At 43.7% G+C, this 23203-nt stretch overlaps 2 protein-coding genes across 8 annotated transcripts in view; both read right to left on the bottom strand.

Annotated features, from left to right (window-relative positions):
* mtr (5-methyltetrahydrofolate-homocysteine methyltransferase) overlaps nt 1–11886 on the bottom strand; it is an 81310-nt gene extending 69424 nt beyond the window's left edge. Inside the window, exons 1-4 of one of the 2 annotated variants that reach the window (XM_068045299.1) lie at nt 11725–11886; nt 4751–4962; nt 2823–2912; nt 353–422 (exon numbers count right to left, since the gene is read on the bottom strand). In XM_068045299.1, coding sequence (XP_067901400.1) covers nt 353–422; nt 2823–2912; nt 4751–4962; nt 11725–11761 — 409 coding nt within the window. In that variant the 5' untranslated portion in view covers nt 11762–11886. The remainder of the gene's footprint in view (nt 1–352; nt 423–2822; nt 2913–4750; nt 4963–11724) is intronic. The other variant, XM_068045300.1, reaches the window with a different exon arrangement.
* A 6418-nt stretch (nt 11887–18304) lies between these two features.
* The window catches only part of LOC137376540 (alpha-actinin-2-like), a 113722-nt gene continuing 108823 nt past the window's right edge, over nt 18305–23203 (bottom strand). For all 6 annotated transcript variants that reach the window (XM_068045292.1, XM_068045287.1, XM_068045289.1 and 3 more), the window contains 2 exons: nt 22324–22482; nt 18305–19739 (listed from right to left, as the gene is read on the bottom strand). In XM_068045292.1, coding sequence (XP_067901393.1) covers nt 19581–19739; nt 22324–22482 — 318 coding nt within the window. In that variant the 3' untranslated portion in view covers nt 18305–19580. The remainder of the gene's footprint in view (nt 19740–22323; nt 22483–23203) is intronic.

Below are 23203 nucleotides of genomic sequence, written 5' to 3'. Positions count from 1 at the left end.
TAGGAAATTGTGGCATCAAGACCACTTCATAAGTTGGTCTTCAGCAGGGTCACTGACCTGAAACATTAACTCTGCTTCTCTCACCACAGATGTTGCCAGACGTGCTGAGTATTTGCAGCATTTCTTGTTTTTATTTCTATCAGCATAACTCTCTGTTTCCTCTCCCTCGTATGCTTTGCTCGCTTGCCTTTAATCTATACCATTCACGCCAATTACTCCATGTGGTAGCAAGTTCCACATTCTCTCCACTCTCTGGGTGAAGAAGTTTCTTTTGAATTCACTCTCCAATTTCTTGGCGACTATCTTATATATTGGTATATCTTATATTGACAACAATGAAGATTCTGGTAACCTGTTTGCGCTCCCACATCATCAGCTGCCTTTCTGGCCAGTTCTGCTGAGACTTTGTTCAGTCGGTAAGCCTGGATAGGAGAAAAACAACATAGATAGCAAATTCTAGTATCCTAGTATTATGAGCACATAGAAGAAGCTGCATTTATATAGCGTCCTGTCCCAAAGCACTTTCTAACCAATTGATTAATTTAAGTGCAGCCACAGTTGTAACGTAGGCAAACAACTGTGCACTGAGGGGGGAGACGGTGGCATAGTGGTAATCTCACTGAGCTAGGAATCTAGAGGCACAGGCTAATGCTCTGGAAACGGGTTCAAATCCCACCATGGCAGCTGGTGGAATTTAAGTACAATTAATTAATAATAAAAATCTAGAATTGAAAGCTAGTCTCAGTAATGGTGCCATGTAACTATCATTTATTGTCGTAAAAAACCCATCTGGTTCATTAATGTCCTTTAGGGAAGGAAATCTGCCGTCCATACCTGTTCTGGCCTCCATGTGACTCCAGATCAACAGCAATGTGGTTGACTCTTAACTGCCCTCTGAAATGGTCTAGCAAGCCACTCAGTTGTCAAGGGTAATTAGGGATGGGCAACAAATTCTGGCCTTGCCAGAGATGCCCACATCTCATGAAAGAATAAAAAAAGGTCTCAAATAAATGAATGACTAGATAATGTGTATTTGGACATGTTGGTTGAGAGACAAATGATGGGCAGGACACTGGGAGAATTCCCTGTCTTTCTTTGAACAGTATCATGGAATCTTTTCTGCCCACTTGAACAGGCTGATGAACGCCTGATTTAATGTCCCATCCAAAATGCAACACTCCACGTTAGGAATGTACTGATATCAGCCTAGATTGTGTGTTCAATTCCATAGCGGAGCTTGAACCCACGACCTTCTGACTTGGAGCCAAGAATGTTACCAATCGAGCCTAACTGACAGATACTAATTTCACTTGAAAAAGCACTTTTGCAATTGAAACAAGAACAAAAAAAAAAATGCAGATGCTGGAAGTCAAACAACTGGAATGTTTTCAGAGCATGAACCCATCAAGAATATCACTACAGCTCCCTGATGACTCAGAGCCACTACTTAGAAGGTGGTGCAATTGCAAGCAGCAAGCCCTACAATGAAAAATGATAATTACAGCACCTGGCCCTGTATTTATTCACACAGATCATGACTGTTCTAAGCTTCATTGAGTTTAACTGATGTTAAGCTAATGCAGCAGTAAATTGACCCCAGTGACTTATGCATTGAGCTATTTGCATTGTGTGAATATTTACTGAAGACAGATTGATCCCGATTGTGATGTCCTCCATTATCTAATATGCGACCAAAATGAACTGTCTAGCATTAAGTGAAAGTAATGGAGTACTAGTGTCTGTGGAACATTAGTATTATTGTTCAAGTGAAGATTGTCAAAAGGGAGAAATTTTAAAAAGGGAAATAAAATGCCAGTACTAGCAGAATTGTGTTCAAGCTGTAACCCACAGGGGCAACAGCAGTGATAGACATTGGCGCCATCACCCGCACAGCTGATTCCAGATATCTCCCCAAACAAACAAAATAACAAATATTTGAAATGAGAAAAGGTCATTTGGCCTCCCAAGTTCATTCCCTCCAACAAACCTTATACATGTGCACTGTCATTGCCTCTAACACAACTTACTTAAATATCCAGAGGGAGACGACTAAACACAACTGTTAAACTCTCAGATGCCAAAGTTGTGAGCTTCCTCCAAATAATATTGGAAAGGGAAAAAATAAAATGAAGGAAATCATCAACCTTGGCCTATTTTTTAGCTGTTGCCTCTGATAACTTCATAGTAGCACTGGCATAGGTATGGGAGGAGCCTGGACACCAATTGAGAATCACGTAAAGAAAATATTCAGTAAAACATGTGACCCAAAAACCCCACAAATATGGCTTATGATCATTCTGCACAAAACATGCACATTTCTTTGAAAGCCACTTAAGAGTAACAATTCCCTTAATGTTGTATCCAAATCTAAAGCTCACCTTAACCCAGACGCTTACAGAAAATAACTTCCTTTATTACCATAAATAAATTATACATACACAGAAAATTCCACCCCTCTTTTGTTAAGATGGCATTTTTTTAAGTAACAATCTTGGGGACTAAAGCATGGATGAAGATACGTCTACTACACCATTAGCTTGAGACAACTGTACACCTAAGTAATGGCGTGCCTTGGAACACTTGCCAGAAAAAAACGTTTGTGCAAGTTGTGAACAGCCTCTGCTCAACATGCACCTCCCTTACCTCCCCTGGAGTTCTAAAGCTCCCCTTATGGGGCAACACATCCATTTTAAGCCTTCTTTTACATTAGGAAAAAGAATAGGCAGTTTTGAGTGCAAAATGGCACAAATGAATAAGATGCTCTCTCTTCACACAATTTTCTGGAGTGGGATTCATCTTTAGGTAACAGTCAGATTTCTTACCAAATGTTCCAAACCATAATCCGCCTGCGCAACTCTCGTGCTACTGAAAGTGTTTGTCTCCACAATATCTGCTCCCGCCAGCAAGTATTCCTAATATCAAAAAAATGACACTTACTTTCCTGGAAAGGAAATAAAATCTATATTCAAAATCTTGCATAAAGCATGCACTTCCTTCCTATAAACCTTACTTCCTGGTATCATGCTTGTTAGTGTCAGCTTTTGGGAAGCCAACACTTCCGTTTCAATTTTGCTATCCAAATATATGCGCTGTTCACTGAGAAACTCTGGAGAAAATTTCTGAATTCTTTCTCCAACATCTTTTGCCATGTCTTTCTTCAGACAAGTTTTTTTAATCTGTAATTTTTGTTATGTATCTTTCTACATTAACTATTTATGTAATTTTAATAGAAGTTATTGATTTATTCCCCCTTCCATGCCTCTCATTCCTGACTGCACACCCACCTAATGCCTGTTCCCCGTTACCTGCCTCTTTTACCCTTGGGCTCCTTCAAGCCCTTCTCCTCACCTGACATGTTCCATTTCCAGCTTCCCTGCAGTTGGCATCTCTAATGTTCTCTAACATTTGGTGCTTTGATTTAGAACAAAAAAAATCAATGAGTGGTCAGAGAATGGGATGGAAAAGTGATTGGTTGACAAAGAGATGACAGGGACAGACCTGGGAGAGCAGGGAGAAGACAGAGAGCAATGGATGAAAGGCAGTGCAGCAAAGGAAGGCAAAAAGAGTGATGGAAACAGAAAACAGAGTGTCAGTTTCCAAGTATGCCAAACCAGCAAAGATAACTATGGTGCAGAGGGATCTGGGTGTCCTCGTGCATGAATTGCAGAAAACTAGTTTTCAGGTACCGCAGGTGATAAGGAAGGCAAATGGAATTTTGGCCTTTATTGCTAAAGGAATAGAGTATAAAAGTAGGGAAGTGCTGCTGCAACTGTACAAGGCATTGGTGAGACCGCACCTGGAGTATTGCATACAATTTTGGTCTCCTTACTTGAGAAAGGATGTAGTTGCATTGGAGGCAGTTCAGAGGAGGTTCACTGGATTGATTCCAGAGATGGGGGGGCTTGTCTTATGAAGAGAGATGGAGCAGTTTAGGCCTTTACTCTCTGGAGTTTAGAAGAATGAGAGGAGATCTAATTGAGGTATATAAGATGATTAAGGGGATTGACAAAGTAGACGTAGAGAGGATGTTTTCTTTTGTGGGGCAATCTAGAACGAGAGGTCATAGTTTTAGGATAAGGGGTAGCAGATTTAAAACAGAGATGAGGAGATATTACTTCTCTCAAAGGGTCGTGAATCTGTGGAATTCACTACCCCAGAGTGCGGTGGATGCCGGGACATTGGGTAAATTTAAGGAGGGGATAGAAAGATTTTTAATTAGAAATGAGTTGAAGGGTTATGGAGAACGGGCAGGAAAGTGGAGTTGAGGCTAAGATGAGATCAGTCATGATCGTATTGAATGGTGGAGTAGGCTCGAGGGGCTGAATTGCCTACTCCTGTTCCTAGTTCTTATCCCCACAGCCTTGAATTTTGGGGCCTCACTTGCCCTACTGCTACTTCCCCTTTATTTGTTTTCTCTTGGTTCTCCATTTCCCAGGTCAACGGTCCAGTCATCTTGGCCAACCCTATGTTCACTTTTGAACTAAGCCTGCAGATCAGCTGTCATGGTAAGCTATGATCCTGCTGTCAGATATTGAGGATGAAATGATTTCCCCAACCTAAGGAAACTGAGCAGCAGTTTCAGGGTGGGAGAGGAAAATACATCATATTTCTAACATTCCCTAATGTTCATGACTCTATTCACAGCATGACAGATCCAACAGTTTTTAACAGCACACAAGGGCTTTATCAATTGCTGGTTCTGCCCTCCAGATTCTGCAGCCTTAATTCAAGACTGGACCGTATAGCATACCTTGTGAATTTTGCAGATGATGTCAGATTGTGTTATGCTGAGAAGGTCATTGTTCCCCTTTAGAGGTTTAGGATGGTCTTTGAACTCCTCACCACGATATTCATCTTCCTCAAGTTTGTGTTGTTGAATCATGGTGCCCATTCCTCCATCCAGCACCATGATGCGTTTTTGTAAAATTGCTTTAAGCTCATCTTGAAGACCGCTCCTTATTTCTAGAATTAAGATGTAAATTTTTTAAAACATCAATTCAAGAGCAAGAGAGAGTATATTCCTTTACTTCATACAAGGAGCTCACCACAGGCTGAGACAGGTGACATTAAAGGCCAGTACCCGATCCGAACTCAACGGGACACGATGACATGTGTCGGGTTCGGGTCGGGTCGCTCCTCCAGGTCCGGCCGGGCAGGGTCCGGGTCAGGTCGGGGTCGGACACACACAGGAAGTCTTGCATTTTGCTCTGCTGGAGTGGAGAGTGTAAAAGTTAAAAAACTTACCTGAGCTGGAGTCCGGGACGTCAAGGAGGGAGACTCCGAGTCTGCACAGTGAGCGTCTCAATGACATCATCACGCTCACGCTGCAGCTTCCTTAATCCATCCATCCAAATGCAGCACAGTGAGTGCAGTGTGAGTACCTATGGAATCAATGTAGGTAACCATTCCGGTGGTCGGGTCGGGCTCGGGTCAGGCCAGGTCAGGTCGGGCTCGGGAAAAGTGGAGGGACTCGGGCTCGGGTCAGGTTTTTATTTCCTGACCTGAGCAGGCCTTTAGGTGACATTACGGAAGTAGGCAGTCATGTTGAAGAGGATATGGAAATATGCACATCTCAGGATTAAATAGAGAGAAAGAAAGACTTGAACTTATATAGTGCCTTTCATGAGTTCTGGACCTTACAGCTAATGAAGTACTTTTGAAGTGTAGTCACTGTTGGAATGTAAGAAATTGCGCACAGCAAGCTCCCACAAACTGGAATCTGATTAAACTAGATAATTTGTTTTTTAATGTTTAATTGAGGGATAAATATTGGCCAAGACACTAGGGAATAGCTCCCCTGCCCTTCTTCGAAATAACATTATGGGATCTTCTCCGGCCACCTGAGGGCTTCGGTGTAACATTTCATCCAAAAGACGACACTTCTGACAATGCAGCAATCCCCCAGTACTGCATTGGAGTGTCAGCCTAGATTTTCGTGTTCAAGTCTACAGAGTGAGACTTGAACCCACAACCTTCTCAGAGGCAAGAGCGCTACCAACGGAACTATGGCTGACAAATAGGATACAAATGTTACAAACAGCCTAGTTTAGCCTGATACTGTGGCCAAAGGGATAAAACTGGTGGCGAGGGTTGAACTGAAGGCATTGGCTATGGTCTTCCCAATGTTTAACTGGAAGATATTACGGCTCATCCAGAAATCAGTGTCAGACAAACAGTCTGTCAGTACAGAGGAACTGGAGAGGTTGAAAGATTTGGTGAAGAGGTAGAGATGGGTGTTGACACTGTTTAACTGGCACATGAAAAGGTTAACTAGATTTAAGTTAATACCATACAATTATCCCTTCAAAAAATAATGTTCATTTATTTAGCAGCCTACCATGCCCTCAGGACATCCCAAAATGCTATACAGGCAGGAAATTTCATGTAATCACCATAGTTATATAGGCTAACTGGCAGCCTACTGGTACATAGCAAGGTCACACAAAGGGTCAGTGAATGAATAACCAGAGATCTGTTTCTTAGTCGTGTTTTTGAGTTGGTTGTGGGAAGAAAGTTGGCCAAGACAAATCCCTGCCCTTTGTCCAATATTGCCATGGGATCTTTTATATAAGAACATAATAAATAGGAGCTACAGTAGGCCTTTTGGCCCTCAAACATTGAGAAGACCTAAGCCAATGTCTTCAGCTCCACCCTCGCTCCTCACGTCTTTCCACACCCCAGTCCCATCCCACACCCCTCATGCCACAATCCCCATATACTCTGCCCCATCATTCAATAAGATCATACCCGATCTTCTACCTCAACTCCACCTTCCCATACTATTCCCATATCCCTTAATTTCCTTAGTACCCAAAAATCTATCGATCTCTGTCTTGAATATACACAACGACCAAGCTTCCACAGCTCTCTGGGATAGAAAAGTCCAAATATTCATAACCTAAAATAAAAGCAAAATACTGCAGATGCTGGAAATCTGAAACAAAAACAAGAAATGCTGGGAATACTCAGCAAGTCTGGCAGCATCTTTTTTTTTATTCATCCATGGGATGTGGGCGTCGGTGGCCAGGCCAGCATTCAATGCCCATAACTAATTGCCCTTGAGAAGGTGGTGGTGTGCTGCCTTCTTGAACCGCTGCAGTCCACGCGAGGTAGGTACACCCACAGTGCTGTTAGGAAGGGAGTTCCAGGAATTTGACCCAGCGACAGTGAAGGAACGGTGATATAGTTCCAAGTCAGGATGGTGTGTAACCTGGAGGGGAACTTGCATGTAGTGGTGTTCCCATGCATTTGCTGCCCTTGTCCTTCTAGTTGGTAGAGGTCATGGGTTTGGAAGGTGCTGTCTAATGAGCCTTGGTGCATTGCTGCAGTGCATCTTGTAAATGGTACACACTGCTGCCACTGTGCGTTGGTGGTGGAGGGAGTGAATGTTTGTGGATGGGGTGCCAATCAAGCGGGCTGCTTAGTCCTGGATGGTGTCGAGCTTCTTGAGGGTTGTTGGAGCTGCACCCATTTAGGCAAGTGGAGAGTATTCCATCACACTCCTGACTTGGGCCTTAAGATGGTGGACAGCCTTTGGGGAGTCAGGAGATGGGTTACTCGCCGCAGGATTCGTAGCCTCTGACCTGCTGTTGTAACCACGGTATTTATATGGCTACTCCAGTTCAGTTTCTGGTCAATAGTAGCCCCGAGGATGTTGATAGTGGGGGATTCAGCAATGGTAATGCCATTGAATGTCAAGGGGAGATGGTTAGATTCTCTCTTGTTGGAGATGGTCATTGCCTGGCACTTGTGTGGCGCAAATGTTACTTGCCACTTATCAGCCCAAGCCTGGATTTTGTCCAGGTCTTGCTGCATTTCTACACGGACTGCTTCAGTAACTGAGGAGTCGCGAATGGTGCTGAACATTGTGCCATCATCAGCGAACATCCACACTTCTGACCTAATGATTGAAGGAAGGTCATTGATGAAGCAGCTGAAGATGGTTGGGCCTAGGACACTACCCTGAGGAACTCCTGCAGTGATGTCCTGGAGTTCAGAAGATTGACGTCCAACAACTACAACCATCTTCCTTTGTGCTAGGTATGACTCCAACCAGCGGAGAGTTTTCCCCCTGATTCCCATTGACTTCAGTTTTGCTCGGGCTCCTTGATGCCATACTCGGTCAAATGCTGCCTTGATGTCAAGGGCAGTCACTCTCACCTCACCTCTTGAGTTCAGCTTTTTTGTCCATATTTGAACCAAGACTGTAATGAGGTCAGGAGCTGAGTGGCCCTGGCAGAGCCCAAACTGAGCGTCACTGAGCAGGTTATTGTTAAGCATGTGCCGCTTGATGGCACTGTTGGTGATACCTTCCATCACTTTGCTGATGATTGAGAGTAGACTGATGGGGCAGTAATTGGCCGGGTTGGACTTGTCCTGCTTTTTGTGTACAGGACATACCTGGGCAATTTTCCACATTGCCGGGTAGATGCCAGTGTTGTAGCTGTACTGGAACAGCTTGGCTAGGGGCGCGGCAAGTTCTGGAGCACAGGTCTTCAGTACTATTGCCGGAATATTGTCAGGGCCCATAGCCTTTGCAGTATCCAGTGCCTTCAGTCGTTTCTTGATATCACGCGGAATGAATCGAACTGAAACGTTAACTCTGCTTCTCTCTCCACAGATGCTGCCAGACTTGCTGAGTATTTCCGGCATTTCTTGTTTTTATTTCAAATATTCATAACTGTTTGAGAGGAAAAAATTCTCCGCACCTCAGTCCTAAATGCCTGACCGCTTATTCTGAGACTGTGACCCCGCATTCTAGATTTTCCAGCCGGGGAAACATTTTCTCAGCATATACTCTGTCAAGCCCCACAAAATTTGTTGTTTCACCTCTCATTCTTCTTAACTCCAGGGAATATAGGCCTAGTCTACTCAATCTCTCCTCACAGGAGGATTCCCTCATCCCAGAAACCAGCCTAGTGAACCTTCACTGCACTCCTTCTAGGGCAAGAATGCCCTTCCTTAGAGGAGATCAAAACTGCACACAGCACTCCAATGTGGCCTCACCAATGCCCTGTATACTTTTTGTAAGACTTCTTGACTCTTATACTCTAATCCCTTTGTAGCAAAAGCTAACATTTGCCTTCCTAATTACTTGCCTGTTAACATTCTGCAATTCACGTACAAGGAAATGCAGCTCTCTCTGAATGCAAACATCTCCCATTCTTTCGCCACTCCAATAATATTCTTCTTTTTTATTTTTCCTACTATCGTGGATAACTTCACACTTCACCACATTGTATTTGATCTCACCCAACCCACTTATATTCTTCGACAGCCTCTTTGTGCCCTCCTCACCACTTACTTCCCACCTAACATTGTGATGTCAGCAAACCTGGATACACTCAATCCCCTATCTAAGTCACTAATATAGATGGTGTATTGCTGAAATGAGACATGTTATTGAGGTTTTTCGTCTTGCACTCATCAGGACAGATGCAAGAATGCCAAATTTCAAAGGGAGCAACAATCTATACTGCATGAGTAAAGGGTGCTGATTGGTTGGCAAGTCAACTCTGATTGGTCGAGGCGTTGCTATGAAGAATGCACCAGGGAACTATTGTCCCTCACGCTTTTGTTTAATTCAAAAAAAGGCACAACGCCTGCACATGTTCCTTTTGCCTGCAGAGGACAGGTCTCTGCGTGTTAATATATGTACCTTATAGCAAGTGTAAGTGAGCCACAAGAGCCACTCTCAACTGATAGTGCAATTCTTAGCACACTTGAGATTGTTCAGTAAGTGCTGTCCAATCACAGAATCACATCTCACATTAGACATAGCCTTGAGTTTGCAAGTACGGTCAGTTCTCTACCTATTGCGAACAGCGGCATACTGTTTGATACGATCCCCCAGTCGTTAGGACACACAGCCTACATACCTGGGATCGCACTGGCACTGGAATTTCTATATCACATTACTCATTTGTGTGGTAGACAGCATGTAATTTTGGTTTGATGGCAGCATCTGTTAGTGGAAAATACCATCTGTGTTGCTGCTGCATAGCAGCAGTGTGAAACAGTAGTATGCTAAAAATTACAGTAACAAACAATTTTAGATTATCAGTCGGGCTCGCAATGTGGTTCACTTACGCTTGCTAGAAGCTGCATGCATTTATATGTAGGGACCTGTCCTCTGCAGGCAAAAGGAACATGTCTGGGCATTGTGCTTTTTAAAAAAAATTAAACAAAAGCGTGAGGGACAATAATACCTGGTGCATTCTCTATCGCAGCGCCTCGACCAATCAGATTCGACTTGCCAAACAATCAGCACACTTTTCTCATGTTGCTCCCTTTGAAATTTGACATACTTGCGTCTGTGCTGATGAATGCAAGACAAAACGCTTCAACAGAATGTCCTTTTTTCAGCAGTACTCAAGTTCTGTATCATTAAGCGCCTATTTGAATATTGATTGTAATTAGCTGAGGCCCAACAATTGATTCTTGTGGTACCTTGCAGGGGCAGAGTCTCAGGATAAGGGGCCGATCATTTAGGACTAAGATGAGGAGAAATTACTTCACTCAAAGGACTGTGATCCTTTGGAATTCTCTGCCCCAGAAGGTTGTGGATGCTCCATCGTTGAATACATTTAAGGCTGGCATAGACAAAGTTTTGGTCTCTCAGGGAATCAAGGCATATGGTGAGCAGGCGGGAAACAGAAGTAAAATAAAAATAGGGTGGTGTAAAAACTTTCAAATGTAGACTGTGTATAGCGTGCACACTTTTAGACTAGTATACTTCCCGAGCCACATGTGCTGAAAGCCTGCTCCAGTCGGGAAAAAGAACCCGACCCGTACCCAACTGATACACAGCGGATCTGAGCCCGACCCGGCCCGAGCCCCTCCTATTTCGCCCCAAGCCCGACCCAACCATCCCTTTACTTACCTTCTGACTGGGAAGCTCCACGGAACTGCAGTGCATGCGTGATGACATCATAGTGACGTCACTCGCTCACTGCGCAGACTCAGTTTCGTCCCGGACTCCCAGCTCAGGTAAGTTTTTTATTTTTAATACTTACCAGCAGAGCACTTACTGTGTGTATCCGGCCCAACACGGCCCGGGCGAAAGACGGACCCGGAAGAGGGGCCCGACCAGACCCATGTCGTCGGGTCCCGTCGGGTTCGGGTCGGGTAGCAGGCCTTTAACCTGTGCTGCAATTACTGTAAAGGACTTACATTTGCATGGCACTTTTAATAACCTCAAAACATACTAAAGCACTTTACAGCCAATAAAGCATTAAGGTTAATCCTGTTGTATGCAAGAAAACAAGGCAGCCAATTTGCACACAGCAAAAATTACACAAACAGCAGTAAAATACATGATCAAATAATTTGTTTTCATTTAAAGTGATGCTGCTTGAGGGATTAATATTGGCCATCATAACTCCCCTTCTTTTTCATGGTGTTTTACACCCACCTGAGATGGCAAACAGGGATTCTGTTTAACGTCTCAGTTTAAAAGATGGCACGTCCCACAGTACTGCACTGAAGTGTCAGCCTGGATTCTGTTCTCTGGATTGGGGCTTGAACCCAGGACGGGTTTTACATTTTATATGGGAAACTGCCCCATTGTGTGGTCCGATTGTCCTGGTGCCCAAGATGCACTGTGTCCCAGTACCCAATCCCCAAGAAGTGTGGGCGCTCTGACTGACAGGATGCGTCCCTAACCTGCAGACCCTCCCCCCCCAAGCCTTAGCTTTGACCTTGGCCCTGGCAATACCTGCTTACCTGCTCCCACCGACCCCCTCCCGAAAGTTGGCGCCATGATGCACCCTCCACTTGCGAGTCCGGCCACTTGCAGCCGCGTCCGACAGACGCCGAGACCTCGCGCTGCTGCGATCAGGAGCAGCTCAAAAATGTTCCCTCCTCTACCCAGCTCCGGCTCACCAAACGCACCCTCCCCGAACCTAACACGCAGGCGCCACTCCGAGCACCATTCCACCCACCCCCATCCCACAACATCGATGCGCAGGCGCCAACTCTCAAAAGTCTCCACAGTTAGGCACATCTGCGCAGGTGCCAACTCCCCCTTTCCCGCTTCCCAGTGAGAAGCCAGTGCGCAGGCGTCAACTCTTCTGCTGTGTTATCCCTGTGCAGGTTGCACTTTCCCTCGCCCTGGACCCAGAAGCTGAGTGCTTGTCACATAATTTTCCTTCTTACCTTCTGCAACTCAAAGTAGTCCCACTGTTTAGAAAGTTACGCAGAATCTAGGTACCTTGAAGAATCAACACAGCTCCTGTGTTTAAACGGATTTATAATCTGTGGATGTATAAATTATTCTTCCACCAACGTAACTTGAGCTCATGGTGTGATATCCATCTGAACATACGAATTAGGAACAGGAGTAGGCCACTCGGCTCTTCGCGCCTGCTCCGCCATTCAATAAATTCATGGCTGAACTGATTACTCCACATTTCCACCTACCCCCGATAACCTTCCACCCCCTTGCTTATCAAGAATCTATTTAACTCTGCCTTAAAAATATTCAAAGACTCTGTTCCCAGCGCCTTTTGAGGAAGGGAATTCCAAAGACTCACGACCCTCTGAAAGAAAAAAATTTCTCATCTCCATTTTCCTTTTTGAGAATTCCACAATTACCTCCTATAATTAAGCCCAGCTTCCCTTTAAGACCCCAGCTCAATATCCTTGTTATACTTGCTATTGTGGGTTACTAAACTGTTCCCTTGTGTTTCTGTTCATCCTCCCAATCCCAACTAAACTGCTGGCAAGGAAAGAATTAATCTTTGATTTTTAACAGGTTGTCATTCATTCACATTTGTAAGCAAGATGCACCAGTTTGAATGGAAGCAGGCTCCAGGTTCAGGCTGACAAGTGTTTTTTTTCTGGGAAATGATGGCTGGCAGAGAAATGAGAGCGAAAATAGGGGAACTAAGGAATGGTTAACCTGGGTTACACCTTACCAAATGTCAGCTAGGGTGATGACAAAGTGAGAACATCTGGAAGGCAGTTGCAACAGTTCTTCCCAGAGATGGTCTATTAGCAAAAAAATAGGTGCTCAAATAGTCTCTGTGTCTCTTTCATGAGTAAAAATTCCTTCCTTCCTTTTGGCCTCGTCTCGAGAGACAATGGGTAAGTGCCTAGAGGTGGGCAGTGGTTTGTGGAGCAGCGCCTGGAGTGGCTATAAAGGCCAATTCTAGAGTGACAGACTCTTGCACAGGCGCTGCAGGTAAAGTTGGTTGTTGGGGCTGTTTCATAGTTGGCTCTCTCCTTACACTGCTGTCTCTTTTCCTGCCAACTGCTGAGTCTCTTCGACTCGCCTTGCCTCTCTTCAGCCCCACTTTTATAGCTGTCTGCCAGCTCTGACGATCGCTGGCAACTGGCTCCCACGACTTGTGGTCAATTTCGCAAGACCTCATGTCGCGTTTGCAAATGTCTTTAAAGTGGAGACATGGATGGCTGGTGGGTCTGATACCAGTGACGAGCTCGCTGTACAATACGTCCTTGAGGATCCTGCCATCTTCCATGCGGTTTACATAGCCAAGCCATCTCAAGCGCCTCTGGCTCAGTAGGGCGTACATGCTGGGAATGTTGGCTGCCTCGAGGAAATGGAATAGTGTAGGTCAGATGGTTTCACAGGTCGACGCAACATCGAGGGCCGAAGGGCCTGTACTGCGCTGTAATGTTCTAATTCTAATTCTAATTCTGCGTTGGAGATTCGGTCCTGCCACCTGATGCCAAGGATTCTCCGGAGACAGCGAAGATGGAATGCGTTGAGACGTCGCCCAGGCCTCACTGCCGTAAAGCAAGGTATTGAGGACACAGGCTTGAAACACTCGGACTTTTGTGGTCCGTGTCAGTGCACCATTTTCCATCACCCTCTTGGACAGTCTGGACATATCAGTGGACGCCTTTCCCATGGGATGGTTGATTTCTGCATGGAGAGACTGGTTGCTGATGATGGTTGAGCCTAGGTAGGTGAACTCTTGAACCACTTTCCGGACTGTGCCACATTGATGGATGGAGCATTTCTGACGACCTATCCCATGATGTTCGTTTTCTTGAAACTGATGGTTAGGCCAAATTCTTTGCAGGCAGCCGCAAGCCTGTCGATGAGTCTCTGCAGACACTCTTCTGTGTGGGATGTTACTGCAGCATTGTCAGCAAAGAGGAGTTCCCTGATGGGGACTTTCCGTACTTTGGTCTTCGCTCTAAGATGGGCAAGGTTGAACAACCTGCCATCTGATCTTGTGTGGAGAAAATTCCTTCTTCTGAAGACTTAAACTTATGAAAGAGCAGCAGTGAGAAGAAGATCCCAAACAGTGTAGGTGCGAGAACACAGCTCTGTGTTTTTGAAATAACTATCCCATTTTGTAAAAGGTTGCTTGAGAACACTCTGATTTATTGTAATGAAACTATCTGACCTCCCATAGCCAAAGACTTGCAGGTTGATAGGTAAATTGGCCATTGTAAATTGCCCCTAGTGTAGGTAGGTGGTAGGAAAATGGTGGGGATGTGGTAGAGAATATGGGATTAATGTAGGATTAGTATAAATGTCTCTCGAGATAAGGAGGCCCAAAAGAAAGGAAAGGAAGATAGTATAAATGGGTGGTTGTTGGTCGGCACAGACTCGGTGGGCCAAAGGGCCTGTTTCAGTGCTGTATCTCTAAATAAATAAATAAAAGACTTGCATTTATATAGTGCTTTTCTAAACCACCAGATGTCTGAAAGCACTTTACAGCCAATGAAGTATTTTTAAATTGTAGTCACTGTTGTATTGTGGAAAACGTGGCAACCAATTTGCGCAGAGCAGGTTCTCACAAACAAACAGCGGTCTGATAACAACAAGATACTTTGTTTTTGTGATGTTGTTTGAGAGATAAATATCGGCCAGAACACCCTTGCCCTTCAAAATCATGCCATGGGATCTTTAGTGCCCACCTGAGATAATTTTATATGCAAATTTAACCAATTTGGGAGAAGTATTAGAGTCAAAAAGAGATACAGCACCGAAACAGGCCCTTCAGCCCAACGAGTCCATGCCGACCATCAACCACCCATTTATACTAATCCTACATTAATCCCATTTTTTCCCCCTCTCATTCCCACCTTCCCTCAATTCTCCTACCACCTACCTACTAGGGGCAATTTTTACAATGGCCAATTTACCTATCAACCCGCATGTCTTTCACATGTGGGAGGAAACCGGAGCACCCGGAGGAAACCCACATGGTCACAGGGAGAACTTGCAAACTCCGCACAGGCAGTACCCAGAACCGAACCCGTGTTGCTGGAGCTGTGAGGCTGTGGTGCTAGCCACTGCTCCACTATTCTGAAATATTTGTCTTGTCTTCATGTATGATATAAATCTTAGTTTCAACTTCAGAGCAAGGGACTTCTCCCTGGTGCCCAAGCAAATATTTATCCCTCAAGCAACATCAAAGAGACCAGGTTATCTGGCCATTATCATATTGCTGTTTGTGGAACCTGAATGTGTGCAAATTGCCTGTGGCATTCCCCACATTATAACAATGTGCAATTTGGAAGTACTTCATTGGCTGAAAGAGAACTTTGGAAATAGTTTGAGGTTGTGAAAGGTGCTATATAAATGCAAATTTTTCTTTTAGAAATTTAAGATAGCGAAGTGATATGTTTAGTTCAATCATTGTTCTTTGCTACTCATTGCTCTTTTAGAAATATGAAACTCAAACAAGTTAGGTGCAAAATGGCTTTATTTTAAATGCATTCTCCATCACTTACATTGTCTATGCTTATCGCAGGAAGCCATCTATATTGCACTATTTCTCACTAGCACTGGAGTAATTACTAAGAAGCCATTTATACAATTTAAGCCAGTCAACTATTTTGGGTAGTTGAATGAGTACATACATTTCTGTAAAAATTGGGTCTTCAATCAGATGTTCACATCTTGATAATTCCTATATTGTAAATGATTTCAAAGGCTCTGCTGATTTCAGGCAAAGTGAAATCTTCAAGCAGTTTCAATCCACTGTTTACATCTCATTTAAGTGTGGTGAGCAGCAGCAAGACTCTTCAACCAATCAGATTGAAGAATTCTCATTCAGACACCCAAGGCTGAATTTTGTGCGCCCAGCAGGACACCCGGCACCGGGCCAAAAAGGTGGGGGGAATCCACCTTGGCCAGCTGGAGCACCCTGCCCCCACCCCACAGTGTGATTCAATGGCCCTGCACCAGGATCCCCATCCCTTGAAAAACAGGCATCTCACCTCCAAGAGCTGCTAGCCAATCAGAGGACCGGCAGCTCAGTGGTATCGTCAGCGTCTCTGGGAACAGTGGCCAGTGCCGGTACTGCAGGAGGCCTTGGACCCATGCCCAGTGCTGGAACCCAGATCCAAGATGAGGAAGGCGGGGTTGCTGGGGCCAGACCAACAGGTCACAGTGAGGGGGGAGAGTGGCTGTTTAATGCAGGGGGAGGGGGGGTTGAGGGCTGTGCAGGCTGTCCCAGCGGGGGCCCCTCCATGGGCCACAGATTGCCCACAGAGGTGGACACCCCCCGCCCCCCCCCCCCCCCAAAACTAGCGGGAATTTGCCTCGTTTTATTGGGTGACCTTCCCGGGTGGCAGAGGCACCCCCATCACTTGTTAAATACCAGCAGGCCTCAATTGACCTCTGGGTGAGAAGGCCATCCTTAATTTATTCCGCCCCCAATAAAATTGCGTTGCGATGGACCCTTTGTCCGTCTCCTTTTGCAATTCTATAGGCCTCCCCTACCAACCCCCCCAAAAACCCCGCTTCTGAGCCCGTGTCAAGGGGGCTCATAAAATTCAGCCCCCAGTGTCTAAGCCAGGAAATAAACAAAAACAGGAACAGGAGTAGACCATTCAGCCCATCAAGCCTGCTCTGCCATTCAATACGATCATGGCTGACCATCCACTTCAATGCCTTTTTCCCACCTTATTCCCATATCCCTTTATGTCATTGGTATTTAGAAATCTGTCAATCACTACTTTAAACATATTCAATCACTAAGCTTCCACAGCCCTCTGGGGTAGACAATTCCAAAGATTCATAATCCTCTGAGTAAAGTAATTTCTCCACATCTCTGTCCTAAGTGGCTTCCTCCTTATTTTGAAATGTGACCCCTGGTTCTAGACTCCCCAACCAGGGGAAACATCTTACTTGCATCTACCCTGTCTTTCCCTTTAAGTATTTTGTAGTTTTCAATGAGATCACCTCTCAATCTTAAGGAAATATAAATGACATTTAAAATATGTACAGGAAGCAAAATAAAGATTGGGATATACGGATGGGATTACAAAGAGATTTTTTAAAAACAGGAAAACTGAAAAACAAATTTATTTTAAAAATCTCCAACACTAATTTTCTTCTGAGGGAATGAGACACCACACTTGTAAAATCAATCTTCCAGTGTCAGCGGTTGTTCAGGAGCAATTATCACTTATTATGCTGTTAGAAACTCACTCCTGAATGCACAAGTCATAACTTTTTCAGCTGTTTTTAGTGCAGGACTATTGGCTTTATATCCTAGACTTGCACCATTACAATGATTTTAATGCCAAGTCGGTCAGCAAGGAATGCAAAAGCACATCCCTGTTGGGGAGTAGGATATCTCATACAGCAACATATGAATTTCTGTATTACATAGCAATATCTGGCATTTGCTCATATGCAGTCAGATTTACCCTGTAATAACTGTTGATAGGCTCTGTTATTATTACAGCAAGATCCGTACGAATATGTTGTAACCAGGTAGCTCTTGCAGATGCAGGACTTTTAACGTATGGAAAATGAGGACCCCATGGTGGTGCTCACAATAGGTTGGAGCATATGGTCTTTCTCTTACCTCTCTGTCATCTTCATGTTCCTACTTCTCTCTGTGTTTCTCTTCTGTTTCTTTCTGTGTTCTCTCATTGTGAAAAGGAGTAATTTTAAGCTGGGAATTTCTTTGTAGCTCCTGTTCTACTGAATAACATTACTGAAAGCGCAGCAGAAACCCCGTTTACTCATGTAACTGGAATTTCCTGCAATGTGGGGGTGACAGAGCGTGAGCAGCTCCGAGCAAATAGCCAGCCGAACTGAAAAGCCAGGTAAGTATGTCATTCATAAATCAGGGCAGAATTCACACACACACACTGGTTAGAGTTTACACAAATCTCAATGTTCATAAAATTATTTTTAATTACAATTGTTGTAGCTTGGAGCATATGGCTGTTCAATGGTCCGGATTTCAGCAAAGCATCAGGTACTGTATTTATTATGGGAATTCAACAATAAATGGTCTTATGAAATAAGAGAACAGTAAACCTGTTTAACAAGTATTCACTTTAATAACATTTCAAACATCAGTAGTGATAAAAATGTCAATTGTTAATTTTCCTTTATAAAGGTACTGGTAAAATGTATCAAGTCTGTAGTCAGTTGAACTTTTATTTTTACTTTTACTTCTTCCTTTCAGTACTGTTTCATTCCAAAGACAGATGAGGGGAGGTGCTTTTCTAGAATTATGAAAAATTTCATAATGTATGGAGTTACAAAAAGCCTGGACTTATAATTTGTCCTTTTTTTTTTAAAAAAAAAGAGAAGAACATGCTTTTAAAATGTGAGGACGCATTCTGTAAAAATCTGTGAAAATTCATACAACATTGATAATATTGGGAATACGTTATAACAATTGGAAGAATCAATGAGGTGGTTCTTGACTTTTTGCAATAGTGAAAATGGGTGACAGCGATTTGGGAGCCTCTTTTATATTGTCCAGAATTTTATTTCCACTGACTTTAATGAAAATTTTTTTAAAATGTAAAATCAGCTGCCGATTCGCTATAACTGGTTTTACACAATTATACAAAGTCAAAATCTACCCCAGTGACACCTTATCAATTTATATTATCAAGGTATTCAAGATTTTAAAGAGTCATGGATAAATTGAAGAAGGAAATTTGATTGACATTCACAAAAAGGGGGAGGGACTTAAGCTCAGACAATTTAGGTTTAATTACTTTACACAGGGGATGGTGAGTATACAGCATCGACTATACATGATCTAGTGCAAGCAAACACACTTGGCAGATTCAAGCACTAACCAGATAGATTCGCCAGAAAAAAGGATCGAGGGGGTCAGAGACGTAGTTGTACGTTGTTTCATGTACTCTGGACTAGCCCCCAATGGTATGTTCTGATTCTACACATTCCTATGCTCCTGTGACAACATTCCCTTCGGTAACTCAGGACTGCTTGAGCTTTTCCTTAGAAGTACTGTAATAGGATCTGCAAACTGCTCACAAACGATCCCAGTAATGAGAGAACTTTCATATACAAGTCAGTGTTAAACCAAGCAACAGTAAACTTGCAGGTTTTAAAAACAAAATCGGTTATGCATCAGATTTTGCAGTCACATGTACGTGCCGAGTACTATCAAATTTTAATGGATTTTTTTTGAAAACTATATATTAACATAATTCATAAGGAGATGGTACTTCCGTCACATTTTTCTGGTGCCACACACAGCACTATATCATTTTTAGAGATTCACTTTTAACATTACATTCAAGGCTATTCATTGTTCTATGCTTTTAATCACTACAATATTCAGGAAGAAAAGACATTGCTTTTGAACCCTTTGTTACAGGTCACTTTCCCCGTAGAGTGCAGTTGAAAATGAGACATAGTCCAGGGCTCCTGGAACAGCATCAGACCCTCTGTACAGTGGCATGCTGGCAATGCAGTATTCAGCCTGTTCTGAGGGCAGCTCTCGACGCAATTCCTCAGCAAGAATGTATGGCTGTGCAAACAAGCAAAGTGTGATTTTGATTGACATAATCATTCAAAAAAAATGCTTTTTAAAGTTTTTTAAGCTTAGGAATCTCTCTGATTTTCTCCTCAGCACCACATATGGTCAAGGCAACCTGCCCTCATGTCCTCTGCTAATGTTGCTATGAGTCAGTGCTCAAAGTTTCTCTTTCTACAAGACCAAAAAACTCCCACGTACTCCACCTTCTTCCTAGTCCATAGCAGAACAGTCTGAGAGGCCTGCAAGGTGGTTGCTTGCCATTTCCTTCACCAAGAAGTAATCTTACTGACACAGACTAACAGAGGAGACAATACTTTAAAAAGAAAATTAGTCAAAGATAATGGGCTGGATTTTGTTGAGCTCCCAACGTCAGGTTCTATGGCGAGGGGGGCCGGAAGATCACACCGGCAACAGCCCGCCATGGAACCGGACACCAGGAACGCCGGGCCCAATCTTCCTGGCGGCAGGGAAGCTCTGTGGTGGCGCATCCGCTGCTCCGCAGTGGGACCCGGATTTCAATATTCAAATCAGCTATTTAAATACATTTAAATGGAAGCCGGAGCGATCTTACCGGCAGTTCTGGTCTTCTGAGCGACGTGCAGCACTCCCGCGCCTTCACTCTCCCGTCCAGGGAAAGCTGGCACCATCGAGGTGGGGAAGGGGAGAACTCTGCATTTGTAGTGAAGTTGGAGGGGAGGAGGGAGGGGAAGGGGCCAATTTTGCATTGTATGAACATACATATGAATTAGGACCAAGACTAGGCCATTTGGTTGCCTCGAGCCTGCTCCGCCATTCAATAAGATCATGGCTGATTTGATTGTAACCTCAACACCACGTTCCCGCCTCCCCCCAATAACCTTTCACCCCCTTGCTTATTAAGAATCTATCTACCTCTACCTTAAAAATATTCAAAGATTCTGCTTTCATGGCCTTTGGAGGAAGAGAGTTCCAAAGACTCACAACCCTCTGAGAGAAAACATTTCTCCTCATCTCTGTCTTAAATGGGCGACCCCTTATTTTTTTTTTAAACAGTGACCCCTAGTTCTAGATTCTCCCATAAGAGGAAACATCCTTTCCACATCCACCCTGTCAAAACCCCTGAGAATCTTATATGTTTCAATCAAGTCGCCTCTTACTCTTCTAAACTCCAGTGATACAAGCCTAGCCTGTCCAACATTTCCTCATAAGGCAACCTGCCCATCCCAGGTATTAGTCTAGTAAACCTTCTCTGAACTGCTTCCAATGCTTTTACATCCTTACTTAAATAAGGAGACCAATACTGTACACAGTACTCCAGATGAGGTCTCACCAATGCCCTGTATAGCTGAAGCATAACCTCCCTACTTTTGTATTCAAGTCCTCTCGCAATAAATGATAACATTCTATTAGCTTTCCTAATTACTTGCTGTGCCTGCATACTAACCTTTTGCGATTCATGCACTAGGACACTCAGATCCCTCTGCATCTCAGAGCTCTGCAATCTCTCACTATTTAGATAATATACTTCTTTTTTTATTCTTCCTGCCAAAATGGACAATTTCAGATTTTCCCACATTATACTCCATTTGTTAGATTTTTGTCCACTCACCTAACCTATCTATATCCCTTTGTAGTCTCCTGTGTCATCTTCACAACTTACTTTCCTACATATCTTAATGTCAGTGTAGTGGTGGTGGGGAGAGGGGGGGTGGGGAGATTTGGCAGGGGAAAGGGTTGAATTTTGCACATAGGTCAGCTGGAGGATGAAAAGGGGTCAATTCTGCACAGTGCAGTTGGGATGGAAAAGGGGTAATCTGGGCTCTTCTGGTGTAGTTAGCGGGAGCCAGGTGGGGGGTAAGTCAAACTTTATTTTTTGTTGCAGTTGGGGAGGAAAAACAGGGTCAACTTTGATCTGTCAACACAGGTCTGGCAGATCTTTAAAAATGGCGTCAGCGCCTGCGCAGAAATAGGTGACATCATTGATGGCATCATCAAGGCTGCCCGTGCCACGAGATCGTGGGGGGGTGGGGGGGGGGGGGGGTGCGGTGGGGAGGTAGCCGCCCTGCATTTTATAATGAGCTGCCGGGTTGAAGAGCATGGCAGCGAGTGGCTTGTAAGTACGGACAGTCATTTTATTGCCCAGCGGTGCGAACAAAATTCAGCTCAAAATTTTCAGCTTACAAAGTGACTTTAAGGAATAATAGCTGGAAAGTTGGTTTCGCTACCGCCAATCATTGGCACTGTGCCCTTCTTAGTAAATCTGAGAAATTATGTATTTGTTGAGAAAATTACAGCTTTACTACAAATTTATAACTTAGTAGTGGAAATGTGGCCAATTTTGCTTAAAGCAAGGTGCATTTATCATTTTCTTTTTTCTTGAGAGGGAGGGGGATGTGAAAGAAGTGAATGAGGGACTACATTCCAGGACTGGAGATTTGAACTAAAGGATCAATAATTAGATTATCAGCTGCAAGAACTAGTTATTCATTAAACTGGCTAGTTAATCAGCAAACATTAATGAGACCTCACTTTATAATATGCAGAAGGGAATACCCCATTGTACAATTTCTTATTTGAAAACAAACCCAAAACTTACTTTATCTCCAGCCAGAATCCTGAAGGAAGCCACAACCTGGTCAGCTGTATCTGTGTCAGCAGTCTCTCGGGTCATGAAGGAGATGAAGGACTGGAAGGACACTATGCCAGTGTTGTTTGGATCAACTAGGTTCATGATCCGAGCAAACTCAGCCTCACCCTGCAGAAAGAGTTGTAAATATGAAAGAGTAAGCAGGAAGACAAAGGATGGTCCAATAATGTAAGGAAATGCCTTTTCTGATTTCCTTTTCTGGCCAGTCTCTCACTAAGGTGTAGCAATGCTCTAACGTGCGCGTGACTTGCAAGCTTTCAGATACATCACCTTATCAAAAATGTTCAAGGGAATGAAAAACTATTCTGATCGTCAAAGGAATCTGGTTTTTTAGACAAAACCCCACAGGACAATGGCAACCTACAGTAACTGATGCCAATAATGGTCACAGCAGGCAACTCTTCATTGTAGGAGATATATTTTATGTATAATATCAGAAACTGAAAGTTTTTTTTAAAGAGAGTAATTAAAGAGAAACTGCTTCACTAGCAGGAGGATTGGTAACCAAATTTGAAATAATTGTAGGAAAAAGCTAGAGTGGGGATGGAGAGGATGAAGAGAATGTCAAATTTTATATTACACAGCGTTGTTATAATCTGGAATGCATTGCCTGAAAGGGTTGTTGAAGCAGATTCAGCAGTCACTTTCAAAAGGGAATTGGATCTCTACTTAAAAAAGGGGAAAACATTGTGCAATTATGAGGAAAGAGCAGGGAAGTGGGATGAAGTAGTACCCCTTTCAGAAAGCCAGCAAGATGGGCCAATTGACCTCTGCCTGTGCTGTATCATTCTATGGTGGTCAATTGTTGGTTAAGGTTACTATTGAATGT

Source organism: Heterodontus francisci, chromosome 13 (assembly GCF_036365525.1).
Source record: "Heterodontus francisci isolate sHetFra1 chromosome 13, sHetFra1.hap1, whole genome shotgun sequence".
Lineage (NCBI taxonomy): Eukaryota > Metazoa > Chordata > Chondrichthyes > Heterodontiformes > Heterodontidae > Heterodontus > Heterodontus francisci.
The sequence above is the reverse complement of the archived record's forward strand: the minus strand, read 5'-3'. Positions and strand labels throughout refer to the sequence as shown.